At 53.7% G+C, this 18,016-nt stretch overlaps 2 protein-coding genes across 13 annotated transcripts in view; both read left to right on the top strand.

Annotated features, from left to right (window-relative positions):
• ADGRG1 (adhesion G protein-coupled receptor G1) overlaps positions 1 to 6,092 on the top strand; it is a 42,519-nt gene extending 36,427 nt beyond the window's left edge. For 7 of the 12 annotated variants that reach the window (XM_011971828.1, XM_011971825.1, XM_011971824.1 and 4 more), the window contains 4 exons: positions 417 to 685; positions 1,832 to 1,940; positions 2,760 to 3,028; positions 4,515 to 6,092. In XM_011971828.1, coding sequence (XP_011827218.1) covers positions 417 to 685; positions 1,832 to 1,940; positions 2,760 to 3,028; positions 4,515 to 4,645 — 778 coding nt within the window. In that variant the 3' untranslated portion in view covers positions 4,646 to 6,092. Of the gene's footprint in view, positions 1 to 398; positions 686 to 1,831; positions 1,941 to 2,759; positions 3,029 to 4,514 lie in introns of all 12 variants that reach the window. The other 5 variants (XM_011971830.1, XM_011971831.1, XM_011971823.1 and 2 more) reach the window with 1 other exon arrangement.
• Positions 6,093 to 9,157: 3,065 nt separating this feature from the next.
• The window catches only part of ADGRG3 (adhesion G protein-coupled receptor G3), a 23,090-nt gene continuing 14,231 nt past the window's right edge, over positions 9,158 to 18,016 (top strand). Inside the window, exons 1-3 of the mRNA XM_011971820.1 lie at positions 9,158 to 9,369; positions 14,501 to 14,654; positions 17,432 to 17,570. Of these exons, the coding sequence (XP_011827210.1) occupies positions 9,312 to 9,369; positions 14,501 to 14,654; positions 17,432 to 17,570 (351 nt within the window). The 5' untranslated portion in view covers positions 9,158 to 9,311. The remainder of the gene's footprint in view (positions 9,370 to 14,500; positions 14,655 to 17,431; positions 17,571 to 18,016) is intronic.

The following is an 18,016-nucleotide window of genomic DNA, read 5'->3' as shown; positions in this document are numbered from 1 at the left end:
GCAGCCCACACTCAGACTCACAGGTGCATAGTCGTGCAGACAGACAGGCAGACACAGAACGTGGACGGCATGGATTCTCCAACACGGTGAAAATGCCAAAGTGTTTGGCATTCTCCGACTTTGGGGGTGTCTGGTTTATTATCGGGGTTGATTTGTCTTCCTCGCTCTGCCTGGCTGAGGCTTCTGTTAAACGTGCACATGGCGCCTGAGTCTGTGGGTGCTGGGCACACAGTAGGTGCACAGGGGGATGTGGGGAACAGCTTGGCTGCAGCCACAGGAATAGGATAGGGGGCGTGTATGATTGCATGTGTGTGTCGGATTTGGGGGCAGTCTGGGAAGGCTTCCTGGAGGAGATGTGGGCACACTCCCCTCTCTACCTTCCCACACTGGCCCACCAGGGTGCCCCTGCCGTGCAGGAGGAAACCTCGGGACTACACCATCAAGGTGCACATGAACCTACTGCTGGCCGTCTTCCTGCTGGACGTGAGCTTCCTGCTCAGTGAGCCGGTGGCCCTGACGGGCTCCCAGTCTGGCTGCCGAGCCAGCGCCATCTTCCTGCACTTCTCCCTGCTCGCCTGCCTTTCCTGGATGGGCCTCGAGGGCTACAACCTCTACCGACTTGTGGTGGAGGTCTTTGGCACCTACGTCCCTGGCTACCTGCTCAAGCTGAGCGCCATGGGCTGGGGTAAGTTGGATGGGGGGTGCCTCAGACCTGCCTCTCCCACTTGGCTCTGGTAAAACCCAGGCACCTGGTTCTGCCTCTCCACCTATCTCTCTGATTTCCCTCCCGGCCTCCTTCACTCATCCTCAGGTGTCCTTCACCTTGGCTGGGTCACGGTCCCCTTTAGGAAGAAGTGGTGAGCCCTGTCCCCAAGAAACACTTCCAAATTCTCCACATCACTCACTGCATTGCAAAGGGGATTTATGAGCAGGGCCACTGTGTGTGAATGTGCAGGTTGTGCACTGCTCAAAGGCACCCAGTTCAGAGATCAGCAGGGCTGAAATCCAGTCCCGCTCCACTCATTTAATTAATTCAGGCTGGCAGTGGCCCTGCCTCAGGATCCCCCTGGACCTTGGGTAACAGATTCCCTGCGGCTTTGGCATTTTGTTCGTGGCCAATGACTGTTCAATTCACCTGTGGCTCAGCCCCCTTTTGTCAGACCTACAGCCCAGGGGATCATGATGCCACAAGTCTTTTTGGACGTTGCACAGACCCCCAACCTCTGCATGCCCCTGACTCCAGCTTGCTGCTCCCCGTGGGTTTGTCATTGGACCCCTTCTTTGTCCATTCCCCCATTTGCATGAAATTCCTTTGGAGGTGTCTCTGTGTGAGGACACTGTGTTTGGAGGCGTCTCTGTGTGAGGACCCTGTGTTTGGAGGCGTCTCTGTGTGAGGACACTGTGTTTGGAGGTGGGCAGCCCGCTCGAGGGAGCTTCCAATCTCCACCTAATGGACGAGGTCAAGGCTCAGTGCAGACGTCCCCTGATGGCAGAACTCTTGCTGTCCCTCCTAAACTCTCTGCCCCTCCCATCTCCCCTGTGACATCCAGCCCTGCAGCAGAGACCCACAGGCCTTTCTCCCAGGGGCCCCCGGGGCAATGAAGGGCAGGGCTGAGGTTGGAGGAGATGGCTTCCCCTTATAGGAAACCCGAACTGGAAAGGTGAGGGGGAGGGTCCAAGCTTGGGGGAACTTCACCACCAGATGGGGCTGTGTTGGCTTCGGGAGCCCACACTTCAGAGGGGCCCTCGCCCTCCAGACCCCCTGAGGCCAGCAGGGAAGGGGCAGGCCTCAGAGAGCGGGAAGTGGAGCAACATGCATTGCCACCCTCAGGCTTCCCCATCTTTCTGGTGACGCTGGTGGCCCTGGTGGATGTGGACAACTATGGCCCCATCATCCTGGCTGTGCATAGGACTCCAGAGAGCACCATCTACCCTTCCATGTGAGTGGCTGTGTGCAATGGGGGCAGGAAGGTGGATCTCTGGGTGCAGAGGCCAGAGTGCAGGCCGGGCCCAGGTCATGCTGGCCAGGAGACACCTGGGTTCCAGTCTCCTCAAGGAATTGGCCTGGCAGTGACCAGAGAACTGGTCTGAGTCATGGAGGGTGAGAAAAGGCCTGGATCCACCACTCACTCACGAGGTGACTTTGCGCAGGCCCTGGCCCTTCTCTGAGCCTCGGTTTCCTCATGCATGAATGTGGGTATGGGTTGGAGCAGATGAGCCTCAACACATTCCTCAGCAGCACCTCTCCGTCTCCCCAGGCAGGTGGGAAGACGGAGTCTCAGGGAGGGGAGAGATCCACTCTTGGCCACACTGAGGGCTGGCGTGCTGTTCAAAGGCAGGAGATGAGTGTGGTTGAAGTCCAGTCCTTCTCCACTCACCCGATTCACCCAGGCTGGCAGTGGCCCTGCCTGTGGATCCCCTGAACCCAGCCTGGAAGCCAGGGTTCCCGAGCTCCAGGCTGGGAAGGAATCCTTCCCATTGGCTCAGTGGTTTTGAAATTTTCAACTCTTCACATTGTGACCCAGTGATTTCTGCCTCACTTTTGTACTATCTGTATTATTACTTACTTGATATTTTCCTTTAAACAATCTGACTGGTTAACTTAAATGTATTTTTAAAATTACATCAACACTGTAAATAGAAAACAAGCAGTATTTGCTGTAAACAGTGGATAATCCTGAAAACAAACATGACAACCACAGCCCAGGAAATGCTGCCCCTGCTGGCTGCACACTGAGCCCTCCTGCCCTTGCCCACAGGTGCTGGATCCGGGACTCCCTGGTCAGCTACATCACCAATCTGGGCCTCTTCAGCCTAGTGTTTCTGTTCAACATGGCCATGCTAGGCACCATGGTGGTGCAGATCCTGCGACTGCGCCCCCACACCCAAAAGTGGTCGCATGTGCTGACGCTGCTGGGCCTCAGCCTGGTCCTTGGCCTACCCTGGGCCTTGATCTTCTTCTCCTTTGCTTCTGGAACCTTCCAGCTGGTCGTCCTCTACCTTTTCAGCATCATCACCTCCTTCCAAGGTAAGGAGAAGACCCGTCCTTTGGCCCAGGCAGGGTGCCTACACATGGAGCACAGGGCAGGGAAGAGATCACCCAGGGAACCTGAAGGCTTCCCTTCTCTGGGCCTCAGTCATCCCATTCATAAAATGGGGACATTCAGGCCATGGTCAACAAGTCTTTATTGAGCACCTACTATGTGCAGGCCCTGTGCAAAGCCACAGGGCTGTGGCTGAGCTGGTTGGGTGTGGGCCCTGTTCTCATGGAGCTCAGCTCTAGTGGGAAAGACTGAGCGTCAGCAGACAAGCATGTAGCCATCAAAGGTGGTCCCAGATAGTAGGGATGTCGTCATGAGGACGTGCTGCACAGAGCCTGGACTGGGGTGGGGGACCCCCTAAGAAGGGTGGCCAGGGAGGCCTCTCTGGATAGGAGATGTGTGAAGACAAGAGAAGGATCTCGCCATGGAGAGATGGGGGGCCTCCCTACTCCAGGGTGGTCCACGACCAGCAGCAGCAGCATCGTTGGGAGCTTGTTGGAAATGCGGCCTCTGGGCCACCCAGGCCCTGCTGCATCAGAATCTGCATTTTCACAAATGCCTATGGGGTCATGTGCATGTGACTGACTCAGGAGGCCTGGTCTAGGGGAAGGAAGTTCCAGGCAGAGGGAGAGGCAAGAGCGAAGATCCTGAGGTTGGAACCAGTTGTGTGTAGGAAGGACAGTGAGGGAGAGCGTGGCCAGAGGGCAGCAGGTCGGGGCAGAGGGATGGGATCCCGGGGCGGGGTTGTGAGGGCCCTGGCTTGATACCAACAGGGTCCATTCCTGTTCTTATATCTATGTGTGTACGTTCAGGTGCACACACAGGCATGCACACCCCTCTGTTCCTGGCCGTGCAGAATGGGAGGGAGTTTATGGCCAGGCCCAGGGGCTCACATGGGGTACAAGGCCAGCCTCCCATATAAGGTCACCCTAGAATGGGAGCTGGGAGTTGGTGGTGGGGAGATGTTACCAAAATTTTGGTTATTTAACATTCAAGCCTTCTTTCCTGCCTATGAGATGAGGGAACTCAGGACTGTAAGTGAGGCGCGTACATTCACACAGACATTTACCGAGCTGTGAATACATCATAGTGCGGTTAATTTACGGGGTGCAAAATCACACAGTGCTTAAGTGAGTGGGCTCCAGAGCCTGTTCACCACGGTTTGAGCCCTGGCTCAGCCACATCCCCTTACCTGGGCCTCCTGGGCCTCAGTTTCTTTGTTTACAAAAGAGAATAGTGATGAATAGGACGGGCCTGCAGGAAGCTTGTGACAGTGAGAGGCCACACGGGGACTTAGCGTAGTGCCTGGCTCGTAGGAGGTGCTCGCTGGGTCCCATGGGTGCCCGACAGCACGTGCTGGGCAAACACTGGTGGGGAGGTGGGGCAGACCCGAGTCACAGTGGCTGGGGAGGGAGGAGGACGGGTAGGGCAGGGCTCCCCCACCTGCTGACCCCGTGCCCTCGCTGCCCGCAGGCTTCCTCATCTTCCTCTGGTACTGGTCCATGCGGCTACAGGCTCGGGGTGGCCCCTCCCCTCTGAAGAGCAACTCAGACAGCGCCAGGCTCCCCATCAGCACGGGCAGCACCTCATCCAGCCGCATCTAGGCCTCCAGCCCACCTGCCTGTGTGAGGAAGCACAGATGCGGCCTCACTGCACACTGACTGTGGCCCCCGAGCCAGGCCCAGCCCCAGGCCAGTCAGCCAGACACTTGGGAAGGCCCAACGACCATGAGAGATGGGCTGTTGCCGTGATGGACAGACTCCCGGGCTGGGTTTTTGAATTGGCCTTGGGGACTACTCGGCTCTCACTCAGCTCCCACAGGGCCCAGAAGCGCACCGCCATGCTGGCTAGGGGACTGTCCTCACATCTGTCCTAACCCGGGTGGAGGCCTGGTCTCTCCTTACAACCCCTGGGTCCAGCCCTTGTTGCTGGGGGGCCAGGCCTTGGATCTTGAGGGTCTGGCACATCCTTAATCCTGTGCCCCTGCCTAGGACAGAAACATGGCTCCAGTTGCTCTGTCTCTCGTGGTCACCCTGAGGGTGCTCTGCATCCTCTGTCATTTTAACCTCAGGTGACACCCAGGGCGAATGGGGCCCAGGGCAGACCTTCAGGGCCGGAGCCCTGGCGGAGGAGAGGCCCTTTGCCAGGAGCACAGCCGCAGCTCGCCTACCTCTGAGCCTAGGCCCCCTCCCTCCCTTAGCCTCCCAGTCCTCCCTCCATCTTCCCTGGGGTTCTCCTCCTCTCCCAGGGCCTCCTTGCTCCTTCATTCACAGCTTGGGGTCCCCGATTCCAATGCTATGTGTCAGGGAGTGGTTTCTAGGAGCTGCCTGGTATCTGCTGTAAATGTTTGTCTACTGCACAAGCCTTGGCCTGCCCCAACCCAGGCTCAGGACCGATGCCTGGGCTGGGCTAGGTCCATCTGTCCATCTGAGCCTTTGTATGAGCTGCATTGCCCTTGCTCACCCTGACCAAGCACATGCCTGAGAGGGGCCCTCAGCCTCTTCTGAAGCCCTCTTGTGGCAAGAACTGTGGACCATGCCAGTCCCATCTGGTTTCCATCCCAGCACTCCAAGGACTGAGACTGACCTCCTCTGGTGACACTGGCCTAGAGCCTGACACTCCTAAGGGATCCTCTCCAAGTCCCTGCAAATAGCTCCAGGCACCCTCAGCCGCCCATCATGGTTAATTCTGTCCAGCAAACACACACGGGTTGATCGCTGGCCTGTGCTAGGTGGCAGGGACACAGATGACCGACCTGGACACTCCCCCTGCCACCCCTCAGTCTGGTATGTGAGGCGTGCATGAAGCAAGAGCTCCTGGAGCTACAGGCACGGGGACAGGGAGCCATCATTCCTGGCTGGGAATCCTGGAAGACTTCCTGCAGGAGTCAGCGTTTAATCTTGACCTTCAAGATGGGAAGGATGTTCTTTTTACGTACCAATTCTTTTGTCTTTTGATATTGAAAAGAAGTACATGTTCATTGTAGAGAATTTGGAAACTGTAGAGAGAATCGAGAAAAATAAAAATCAGTTGTTGTTATCACCTAGCAAACTGGCGTAAGCGTTTTGGGTCATTTTCTTCTGAGCTTTTTACCAAGCTTCTATTAAAAGAGTCACTGATGCAAATACCTTGAGGCCAATCAGGAAACATGAAAGAGAGAAGAGGGCTGTGTGGGGGGAAAATAAATAAATAAATAAATAAAAAATCGACTGCTGGAAACCAGGGCAAAGGGGAAGATAAATGTCAACTTGGTGTCTGTGCTGGGGAGGCAATGGGGAGTGGTGGGGTCTGTGGTGAACTGGAGATTCCCAACCCTGTGCTGAGGGGGTGGCTGCTCATCAGCTCCAGCTGGTCACTGCATTGCAGGGATGAGGGCCCATGTAGCCAGATCACCTGCCTTTTATGAGAAATGGGAAATCCAGAATGTGGTTTGAAATCCCCTGATTTTGGCGAATCCAAAACATCATCTGGCCAAAGAGATTACCGTCAAAAGCTGCCTGGTCCTGGGATTTATGCAACCAGTTTACTGACCACTCTGCAGCAGGTGGGCTGCAATAATTAAATCACCGGACTTCTCTCCCATCCCTGCCTTTAACCTTGTTGTTCCACCAAATCAATCTCTCCTCCCCCTCCTAAGGCCCAGGTTAGGCAGATCACACAGGTTCCCATCTTCCCTGTGGTGAGGGCAGTCGCAATGGATCATTGCCACTGTGTTCAGTGCAGCCAAAGTTTTCCCCAAGGCCCACAGCCCACTCTCTCCCTTCTGTAGGCTCCTCCCTCCTCCCCTGGCCACTCTAGGGGTACGCCCAGCAGGGGAAGAGGCTCGGGGTCTTGGATTGGACAGGGTGGGTGTGAGGCAGCCAGGCCTAGACTGCCAATGCCCTCTGAGGGGTGTGAATGTGGGATTTTGGGACCTGCAGGGACCAAGAATCAGTGTGCCCTGTGGCTCTCCCAACCCTCCCTCCACTCGCTCCACTGACCTCTGTCCCCACCTTTCTGCAGGTGGCAGGGGGGCTCCTCTTATGCCCCCAGCTCCAAAGGACAGAGGCCAAACCTTCCCAAGCCTCCCCTACCCCAGTGTCCGGACTGGGCAGCCCAGGGGGATCAGAGCCAGCTTCCCTCCTTATAGGCCTCTAGGTCTCCATGAGGGTGTCTCTCAGAGCCCCATGGCTGGGCTAGGTCCTGGGTCGGAGGTTGAGGCAACTCCCCCATCCTCCAGAAGGGAGGGAAAGGACCCAGCCCCCTTCCTCCGCAATTCTCCCGCTTCTCATAGGCCCTGGATGGGGCACCAACAGCTCCGTGCTGATCCTTTCACCCTGATGGTTCTTATCATGCACTTTCCTGGGCTATGGGGCTTTGGACAGCGGGGCCGCCCTTTCTGCCAGCACGTGGCCAGGCCTGCATCTGGAAACATCCCTTTAACCTGGGAAATGGATTGGAGTAGCCGAGGGCTGAATGCTGGCTGGGTCTGGCTGGAGGACTTGAGGCCCCGCCCACTGGAGCCATTGGGAGAAGCCGGGGCAGGAGGTGGCAGGAAGGGACACTACGGTTTTGTTGGCCCTGGGATTGGCGGGGGGGGTCTCAGGGTTCTGTGAGTGGCTCCAGGCTAGTCCTTGGTCCCCATGGGGCCTTTCAGGGAAGGGGTCATAGGAAAAGGTGGCCCTCCTTCCAGCCCTGCCTGACCTTCCCCTGCCCTCCCCGCAGGTGCCCTGAGCCTGCATTCCCAAGTGGGCTGGGTGCTCGGAGTTCCACTCTGCTCACCACCAGGCCCTTCTTCACGCACGTGTACCTGTGAGCCTCTCTGAGGTCCCAGGCGCCAGGATGGCCCGGCACATCCAAGTCCACTGCCCCACCTCACCCTCACCTGCGGCTGGAAGGCAGGTCCGCAGGTCTTCCCGGAGAAGGCTGGCTGGGTGTGGAGCAGTGGCAGGCCCAGCCATTTATCTGCCTTTGCAGCCCTCCCTGCAGGGGAAGGTTTTGGGGCTCAGGAAGCCCTGGACTCTGACCTGCTGCTCCATGCTGAATTCCCACCTGCTTCCACCCCATCAGTGACCCTGACATCCCCTCCCCACCGCTTCCCAGACCCAGAGGGCTCAGCAGGAGACACTGAGAGGGAGGAAGGGGAAATGGAGGCCAGCGGGGGCCGAGTGGCTCCCCAGTTCGATCCCAAGGCTAAGTAGGGCTAGTGCCAGCCCTGTGGGCCAGAGGGGGATGCCAGCAACCACACACCTTGGTGGGATGCCCTTCACCTTCCAATCTCCAAGTGGCCATGACCTCATCCACAGTGCATCTGTGGGGCCTCCAGAGTTGAAGCCCGAGTGGCTGGAGCCCCAATTCCTTTAGGCTGAAGCCCAGGCGTGTTTGCCACCCGCCCCTGCACCCGATCAGTGACCAGCTGGGGTGTGAAGACAACAATTTCACAGCTCTGATGATCAGAGGCGATGTCATGGCCACATCCACTGGCTGAGCGGCTCCGCCTGAGTTATCCGTGAGTTCATCACACACCTCCCGGGGCTCAGGGTGACAGACAGTGCATGCAAGGTCACCCAGCCAGGAAGTGGCCAGGACGGATGTCAGTCCAGACCTGACCAGCTCCCGTGGCCGCACTCCTGTCTTCCCGCTCCCCTGCCTGTGGGACTGTCCTGTTATCCAGGCTGGTGGGGGAGGCTCAGGCCACAGGGTCAGCTCCTGCTCTCCTCCCACGCCTTCCACCCTGGTTCAAGCCACAGGCTCCATTGGGGTCTTTGTCCTCATGCCCAGAGCCAGGCTCTGTGCCCAGCCTCTTGCAGGTCTCATCAAACCCTGACACAGCCTTAGGAGGCAGCCCCATTGCCATCTTCACTTTATGGAGGAGGAAACTGAGGCTCAGAGAGGCTCCCGGCTTGTGAGAGGAGGGGTCTGAGTACATGCGTCTGACTCCAAAGCCTGTGCTCATCACAGTTCCCAGGGGTCTGCTCTGAGCCAGGCCTGTGTGGCCACCCAGCCTCTAGCCCCATAGATCTACCCCAGTGGGGCCCTGGGGCACATACCTGGGTGGGCTCAGCAGCTCCCTTTGCAGGTAGACCTAGGCTGTGGTGAGACTGGGAGCACTACCCAGTTCCCCACGCTAACCTTTCACAACTCAACTGATGGGGCCATTGAGCAGGAAGGGTGAGACAGGAAGCCAGAGCGGTGGGGCTGCAGAGTGGGGGCAGGCCAGCTCGGCAGAGCCTGGGGCCAGAGGGCCAGACAGCTGCAGGGCTCTGGTGGCGTGCGCAAGGCTGGCCAAGGATGGCGACGCCCAGGGGTCTGGGATCCCTGCTCCTGCTTCTCCTGCTCCTGACCTCAGGTGAGTGGCTGGCTCCTCATCCCCTCCTGCCATGCTGGGCCAACCCTGCCCTGCTGAGGGAGGGATCCAGGGACAGACGCAGGGACTAGAGAGGGTGAGGAGTTGGAATGTCTGGGACGTGTCCTCCGAGACCCCCTGTGGCCGCCTCAGCACCTCCTCTAGCCCTGTCCCTTTGGGTCAGTCCTTTCCTTCCACTAAACTTTGCTCAGGACTGGTCTCAGGTTCCCTTTGTTGCTCCACTGTGCCCTGGAGATAGGGGAGGTCGGAGGGTGCTCCCTGACTCCCCGACCTGGGCTGTGTCTCCTGACAGCCCTGACTCTGGGACAGGGGTCGGCCCTGGGCAGGCAATTCTCCAACTGGCTTGTGGGATCCTGGGGACAGTATTCGGACACTCTGAAAGCTGAGGCCAGGAAAGTCTGTCACCTCGTTCTTCTGGCCCTCTCCTCCTGTACATGTCACCCCACACCGGCTCCCTCTCCCAGTCTCAGCCACGATCCCTTGGTCCTCAGTGGCCTGAGCCAGGATCCACACTCCTCCCCATCACTCTCCTCTCTCACACACAAACACGTGGTGCGTCTCCAGAGGCCGTGGAAGTGCCCAGGCCTTGCCTTCGCTGGCCTCTCTCCCAGGAAAGTTGTCCCCCTACCCCTTGCCCACCTAGCCGGCTCCATTTACCCTTCTTGGCCTCTGTGGTGTCTTAGCAACCCTCTCAGACAGAGGGAGGTGCTTCCCCGTTAGTGCTCCCTCCTCAGTACTCCTGTCTCGGGGCCTTGCGGGCCGCTCTCGTTTTGCTCCTGACTCAGTGAGGGGCCTGCATGTCCATCTCCCTGTGTGTCCAGCATGTGGTCGCATGACTTTGGCCACACAGATCAACTGCTTTGGGCTTCAGAGAACCGTCTTCTCTTCAACCATTGGGAGATTCAATGGAGTGAATCAGTCCCTGGCTCAAAAAAGGGTGGGAGATGGTAGCACTGTCCTCCTAGTGGCCCCAGGAGGTCCTGGTACAGAGCAGGTCACTGGGCAGCCCTTGATGGAGGGATGAACGGAGCCACCGATGGCAGCTGTGACCAGGGCTCGTGGGCATCCTCAGGCCCCAGTTGTCATCGCTGGTTGGGTCTTCAAGGCTCCTCCAGGCGATGCTGTTTCCCCCATGGTGATGTGGGCACTCTGGTTGGGGCAGAACAGCAGCCATTTGATCGAGTGAGGAGCTTTGAGAGGTCTACACACGGGAAGGTCTACACACTTCCTGTGTGGACAGTGATGTGTTAGTCTCCATTCATCCATTTGCCCATTCATTCATTCATTCATTCAGGAAGCAGCGATGGTGCCCTCTGCTCCTACTGGTACCACTTGGCCCCTGCCCTCAAAAGGCTGACAGTCTGCAGGAGTGACATAGTGTGGTGGGGACTCGCATGTGAGGCCCAGCTGTTAGGACTGAGCGGGGTGGATGCCATGGAGGGGCTGGCATGAAGGGACACGTGACAAAGGTGCAGGCAGAGCACGGGGAGCAAGGAGGGTGGTTGCTGGGCAGGCTGGCACCTGAGGCGGCCTTCAGCACCGTGAGGTCTAAAGGGCCCAGGAGGGAGTGGACCCCTGGGCTTCTGGAGCCAGACTGTGGCTGCAGGAGGGAAATGGCGGTGGTTTGCTCGTGGTGAGCCAGCAGGGGCTGAAGGAGCCATGCGGGGTGGGGGTGACTGCCCACCGTGCCCTCCTCCTGCCCTCTGATCTCCAGTCCACTCCCCATTTGCTGACCTCCCAATGAGGCAGCCCATGGAGGCCAAGCTCTGGAGCGCAGAGGGTCCGGAGAGGAGGGGAGCGTTATCCCACCCACAGGCCTAACACAGCGTCTCCTCGTCTACATGAAATGCTTGCAGTGTCTTCAAAGAATAAACACGGAAAAGATATTTAACGATCCTGTCTGTGTAGGGTGCTTGCCAAGAGCTTCACTTACATGCCTGCACTGAAATTCATGGCAATCCGGGAGGGAGTCTCTGATGCCACCCACCAGGGGGCTGCCTGCACCTGCGCTCATTCATGAGAGCAGGGCTGGGATGGCAGAGGATGGCGCCTGCCCTCAAGCTGACGATGTTCTCTCCCGTCCTCTTCCTTCCCCTCCCATTCCCTCCTCCCCTCTCTTCTCTTCTTCCCTCTCCCTGTTTCTGTCTTCCTCCTCTTCTCCCTCTTCTCCCCTTTATTTAAAAAGCAAACATGCCGAGACAGGCGGATCATGAGGTCAGGAGATCGAGACCATCCTGGCTAACACGGTGAAACCCCGTCTCTACTAAAAATACAAAATATTAGCCGGGCACGGTGGCGGGCGCCTCTAGTCCCAGCTACTCGGGAGGCTGAGGCAGGAGAATGGCGTGAACCCGGGTGGCGGAGCTTGCAGTGAGCCGAGATCGCGCCACTGTACTCCAGCCTGGGCGACAGAGCAAGACTCCGTCTCAAAAAAAAAAAAAAAAAGCAAATATGGATCATATTACATGCATGCCCATCTATCATTTTCATTTCCTATTAAACAACGCATCATAAATATCTTTGTAAACTAACAGAAATTTACAGTTCCTTTATAAGCTATCTAAAACAAATTATCACATATAGAGTCCATTATTACAAAATCCACTCTAAAATGTTATTTTTTTTACTCTGCTGTTACTCTTTATTCAGCCATTATTTTTATCATGTATTTTTTTGTCTTAATGATTAAAAATGAACAGTTTTTAAAAAAAATGTGACAGTAATACTGGACATGAGTTTTTAAAAATCAAAAAGCAGAGAGGGAAATAAAAAATGGAAAACAAATGAACCGCTGCCCGCCTCACCCCGCAGCACCACCCATTGCAGAGGGATCTCTCCTAACAGTCCCTGGGGGGCAATCCGAAAAGTGACGACATAGAGCCAAGACCCACTTCCTGTCCTCAATGGGAGAAGGATACAACAAAGCAATTCAGAGTAAAAGACATATAAGTGGCCACAAATACACAGGTAGATGCTCAAACTCCTTAAATGAAAATAAGATTCAATGTCATCTCTCAGACGGGCAAAAATTCAAAAGTTTAGTAAACTATAGAATAATAGGCATGTGGATAAATAGTCACTCTTACCTACTTTGAGTGAGAGTATAAATAGGTACACCATTTTCTGGAGGGAAATTCAATAATACCCGGCAGTTTTTTAAAGCACATCCAGAAAGTCCTATAATAGGAATTTTTTTTGTTGTTGGTTTTTTTTTTTGTTTTTGTTTTTGTTTTTTTTGAGACAGAGTCTCTCTTTGTCGTCCAAGCTGGAGTGCAGTGGTGCGATCTCGGCTCACTGCAACCTCCGCCTCCCAGGTTGAAGCAATTCTTCTGCCTCAGCCTTCTGAATAGCTGAGATTAGAGGCACCCACCACCACGTCCAGCTAATTTTTGTATGTTCAGTAGGGCTTCCCCATGTTGGCCAAGCTGGCTGGTCTCAAACTCCTGACCTCATGATTTGCCCGCCTCTGCCTCCCAAAGTACTGGGAGTACAGGCGTGAGTCACCGGGCCCAGCCTTCCTGGCAGTGTTTTAAAGCACATACAGTTAGATACAGAAAGTCCTATGATAGGAATGTTTTCTATGCGTTCTCAACATAAGCTGAAAGATGCACACTCAAGAATTTTTATGGCAGATTGTGAAAAACAACGTCCACCAAGAGGGGACTGGTTAAAAAAAGTGTTGCAAGTGCCCATGTAATGGAATAGTTTGCAACTATATAAAGAATGAGGTGAAAAGTTCTTCAAGATATATTGCTAGTCCAAGCGTGGTGGCTCATGCCTATAAATTCCAGCACTTTGGGAGGCCAGGATGAGCGGATCGCTTGAGCCTAGGGGTTTGAGATCAGCCTGGGCAACACAGCAAAACCCTGTCTCTACAAAAAATAAAAATAAACAACATTAAAAAATAAAAAACTAGCCAGGCATGGTGGCATGTGCCTGTAGCCCCAGCTACCTGGGAGGCTGAGGTTGGAGGATCAATTGAGCCTGGGAGGTCTAGACTGCAGTGAGCTATGATCATGCTATTGCACTCCAGCCTGGATGACAGAGCAAGACTCTGTCTCAAAAGAAAAAAAAAAGATATATTGTTAAGTGAACTTATTTGTGTAAATTTTAAAAATGATGTATTGGCAGGGCGCGGTGGCTCACACCTGTAATCCCAGCACTTTGGGCAGCCAAGGCAGGAGGATCGCTTAAGGCCGGGAGTTTGAGACCAGCCTGGGCAACATAGTGAGAACCCTCTCTAATCAATTAAAAATTTTTTAATTAAAAAAAGATGTACTTATAAATACTTGCATATGCATACCTTCTGCAAAATTTCTAGAAGGCTGTGCAATAAACCGTTAAAGGTGGTAAACTCTTTGAACACCTACAATGAGCTATGTCCTTTATCTCCAATCCCTCCCAAAACTGGCAAGGAACGTATTATTAGCTCCATTTTGCTGGCAAAAGATTGAGCTTCAGAGAGTTTAAGTTGCCTCAGGACATACAGCTAGTAGATGACCCAAAGCTTCCACTTCCTGCCCTGTATTAGGTGAAAGGGAACTGAACTAAAAGTCACAAAAGCTGGTCTTTAGTCCTGGAGCAGCCTCCAACTACCTAGTAACCTTTCTCAAGTCATTTTGCTTCAGGGGCCTTGGTTTGGTGTATTTTCTATCTGTCCCAGGAAGTAGCTGTGAGGGTTGTAGTGTGAATGTGGGAGAATGAGGCAAACCAAGACAGAATACATCCAAGAGTTTGACCAGGAGGCCATAGTTACAAGGGCTTTGGAAGGTCTGATGTGGAATAACTAAAAAGCCAGGCAGACTCCGTGGGGTAAAGGAGTAATAGCACAAACATATTAAACCTTGTATCTGCAAAGCCACGTGCCAAGCCTTTTGTACATGCTTTTTCCAAAGCATCCTACCAGCCCTGGGAGATGGGGGTATTTGCTTTTATCTTGGAAACAGCCCCAGAGACGGTCTGCATCCTGCTCAAGTGCACCATTAGTGTGATGTATGGAGCTGGAATTCCAGCCCAACCACCAGACTCTGGAGCCTCAGCTCCTTTCCCCCATCCTCGTCCTTGTTGCCCATCTTCATCCAGCCCATTCACACTCTCTGCATTCCTTCCTCAGGTCAGGAAAATACCACCGAACAGCCAAGAAACACCTGCCTGGGGAGAAACAACATAGACAAGTACGACATCCTCAACTTGAATGACAAGGCTTCGTGCTTCACCAAGTGCAACCAGTCGGGCAGCAACTCCTGCAATGTGGAAAACTTGCAGAGGTGAGGGGGCCCTCTGAGCTGGAAGCGGAATTTGAAGCTGCTAGAAGGGGGCCTATCAGGAAGGGATGGGGCCATCTGACCCCATGGCCCCAGAAAATGCTGCTGCCATCTGACCCTTCCACCTTATTTGACACTGCAGTCCCCCTGACCCAACACCCCCATTCTGGCAGTTGGGGTCCCTACTGATCTAGGGGATTTAGAGATGAATCCACTCCTATCCTGGCCCTTGGGAGTTGTGGAAGGACTGACACAGACCCAAATAATGATGACTCCAGAGTGTATACAGAAGGGCAAACAAGGTGCCAGGTTAGCCTGGAGGAGGGAAGTTGGCCAAGGCTTCACAGAGGAGGAAACCTGGAAAGGGCTTTGAAGGGTGCATAGGAGTTTTCCAGTTGGATCTAAGCAATGGTGGGGATACAGGCAACAGAACTTGAGAGTAATGGGGGATAACTACAATGCTTTGAACTGTAACAATGTAAACTGCGTGGGGATGGAAGAGACAATGGGCAGATGCGATGGGTGGGAGATAGGACTGGAAATAAAAGCAGAGACTAAGGTGTGAAGGGTTGTGTAAGCTATACCAATGGCAGGGGTGTGGCAGGGCAATGACGTATTTTAAGCGCAGGTAGAGTATAGTCAACTCTGCATTTTGGAAAGATCGCTCAGGCTTCAGGGACAGCTACAGGGGTGGTGATGCAGGAAGACATGACCAGGGCTCTGGGTGGGAGTGAGGGCCCAGCCAGCACCACCAGCAGCAATTGGCATTGTGTACTTGGAAAGGAGAGATGGAAGGGGGAGATGATATGATGTAGACTCAATAAGACAAGAGATTGGTTAGATGTGGGGGTGAGGGAGATGAAGGGGTTTAGAACACAACATCTTTAGGAGACATCTCCAAAAATATCTCTGCCTCTCTTTCCTTCTCCCACTCTTAATCAAAGCTGCCCATAACTCTTCCGGGATACCTAGAAAAGCATGTGGCTTGTATTAGTACTTAATGAATATGTGTTAAAGGAATGAGTAAAATCCCTGTGCTCTCAGGCTTGGTGTTAGGACAGCCATCTCATTGGATCATGTTATTTCGGTGGCCTGAAAATGCTTCCATTCTCACCTGCAGCTGATCCAGTAGCTTCTTAGCACTCTAGAGCTGTTCAGAGGCTCCTCTTTGTGCTGCCAAGGTATATACCCAAAAGAATTTAAAACAAGTCTCCAAACAAAAACTCATACATGAGACAGGTACGGCGGCTCACGCATGTAATCCTAGCACTTTGGGAGGCTGAGGGGAGCAGATCACTTGAGGTCAGGAGTTTGAGACCAGCCTGGCCAACATGGTGAAACCCCATCTCTACTGAAAATACAACAAAATTAGCCAGGCATGGTGGCAGACGCCTGTAATCCCAGCTACTCGGGAGGCTGAGGTGGGAGAATTGCTTGAATCCAGGAGGTGAGGACTGCAGTGACCCGAGATCTCTCCACTGCATTCCAGCCTGGGCAACAGAGTGAGAGTCTCCATCTCAAAAAAAAAAAAAAAAAAAGAGAAGAAGAAGAAAGAAGAGGAGGAGGAGGAAGAAGAGGAAGAGGAAGAAGAAGAAGAAGCAGAAGCAGCTAGTACATGAATGTTTGTAGCAGCATTTTTTCACAGTAGCCAAAAAAAAAAAAAAAAAGAGAGAGAGAGGAAAATACCCAAATGTCCCTCAATGGATGAAGGCATAATCAAAATGTGATCTCCCCATACAATGAAATAGTATTCACCCATACAAAGAAATAAAATACAGGGGCCAGGCACGGTGGCTCATGCCCAAAGTCATCCCAGTACTTTGGGAGGCTGAGGCAGGAAGATCACTTGAGGCCAGGAGTTCAAGACCAGCCTGGGCAACAGAGTGAGACACCAACTCTACTAAAAATAATTTAAAAAAAGAAATAGGGCCAGGTGCAGTGGTTCATGCCTGTAATTCCAGCACTTTGGGGAGCTGAGGTGGGCGGATTGCTTGAGGTCAGGAGATCGAGACCAGTCTGGTCAACATGGTGAAACCCCATGTTTCTCTACTAAAAATACAAAAAATTAGCTGGGTATGGTGGCTCATGCCTGTAATCCCAGCTACTCGGGAGGCTGAGGCAGCAGAATCACTTGAACCCGGGAGGCGGAGGTTGCAGTGAGCTAAGATTGCGGTACTACACTCCAGCCTAGGCGACACAGTGTGACTTCATCTCAAAAATAAAATGGAATACTGATGCACGCTACAACATAGATGAACCCTGAAAACATTATTCTGAGTGAAAGAAGTCAGAAACAAAAGGCTGCATGTGGTATGATTCCATTTGCGTGAGCTATCTGGAATAGGCAAACTCAGAGACAGAAAGCAGATGAGTGATCGCAGAGGCCGGGGGAAGGGGGAAGGGAGAGTTTCATGGGTATGCGTTTCCTTTGGGGTGACGAAATGTTCTGGAACTAGATAGTGTGACGGTTGCACAACATTGTGACTTACTTAATGTCATTGAATTGGACACTTTAAAATGGTTAAAATGGTAAATTTTACGCTATGTGCACTTTACCACATGCACAAAAAAAGACAAACACATAAAATACTCAGAGGGATGCCTAGCGGGAATCCTGCAGGAGCAGCCTGGACGGCCCCCAAGCCACTTTCCTTCCTCCTGCCCTGATTCCAGGGTTTTCACTTTGAGAGTTTGGGTCGGCCCTCCCACCCCAAGAGCCTGACGAGTGAGTAACTCAGTCTGCAGGATCTTACCCTCCCCTCATCCCTGGCCCTTTGCAGATACTGGCTAAACTTCGAGGCCCATCTGGTGAAGGAAGGTTTGACGGAGAAGGTGAACATGACTTTCTTGAAGGCTTTGGTCCAGAACCTCAGCACCAACACCGCAGAAGACCTCTACTTCTCTCTGAAGCCCTCTCAGGTGAAGAGTTCCCCAGCCCTCTTGGCTGGTTCAGACCCTATTTTTCTTGGACATAGATTTCAAAACTCTAAGAGAGTTATATCCTGTGATTGGTGCTCATTAGAGCTTGTCTCTCTCCCACATCCCAATTGGCAGAGCTGTGTCTGTAAAATGAGCTCTAAGTCTCCTTCAAGCCTAAAATTTCCTTGAGCTCTTCTACTGAGGGAACATATTTGAAATGAGGGAAAGGGTTCAATGGACAGACTCTGAGTATATGCTGGTCTGGATTCAAATCCCAGCTCTGCTCTTGACCAGCCATTGTGATCATGGGCAAATTACTTTTCTGAGCTTTGGTTTCCCTGTCTGTAAAAAGATGAAGGTAGGCCGGGCGCGGTGGCTCAAGCCTGTAATCCCAGCACTTTGGGAGGCCGAGACGGGCGGATCACGAGGTCAGGAGATCGAGACCA

This window comes from Mandrillus leucophaeus, unplaced genomic scaffold (assembly GCF_000951045.1).
Source record: "Mandrillus leucophaeus isolate KB7577 unplaced genomic scaffold, Mleu.le_1.0 Scaffold125, whole genome shotgun sequence".
NCBI lineage: Eukaryota > Metazoa > Chordata > Mammalia > Primates > Cercopithecidae > Mandrillus > Mandrillus leucophaeus.
Note: the sequence above shows the minus strand (reverse complement) of the source record. Positions and strands in the feature narration are given on the sequence as shown.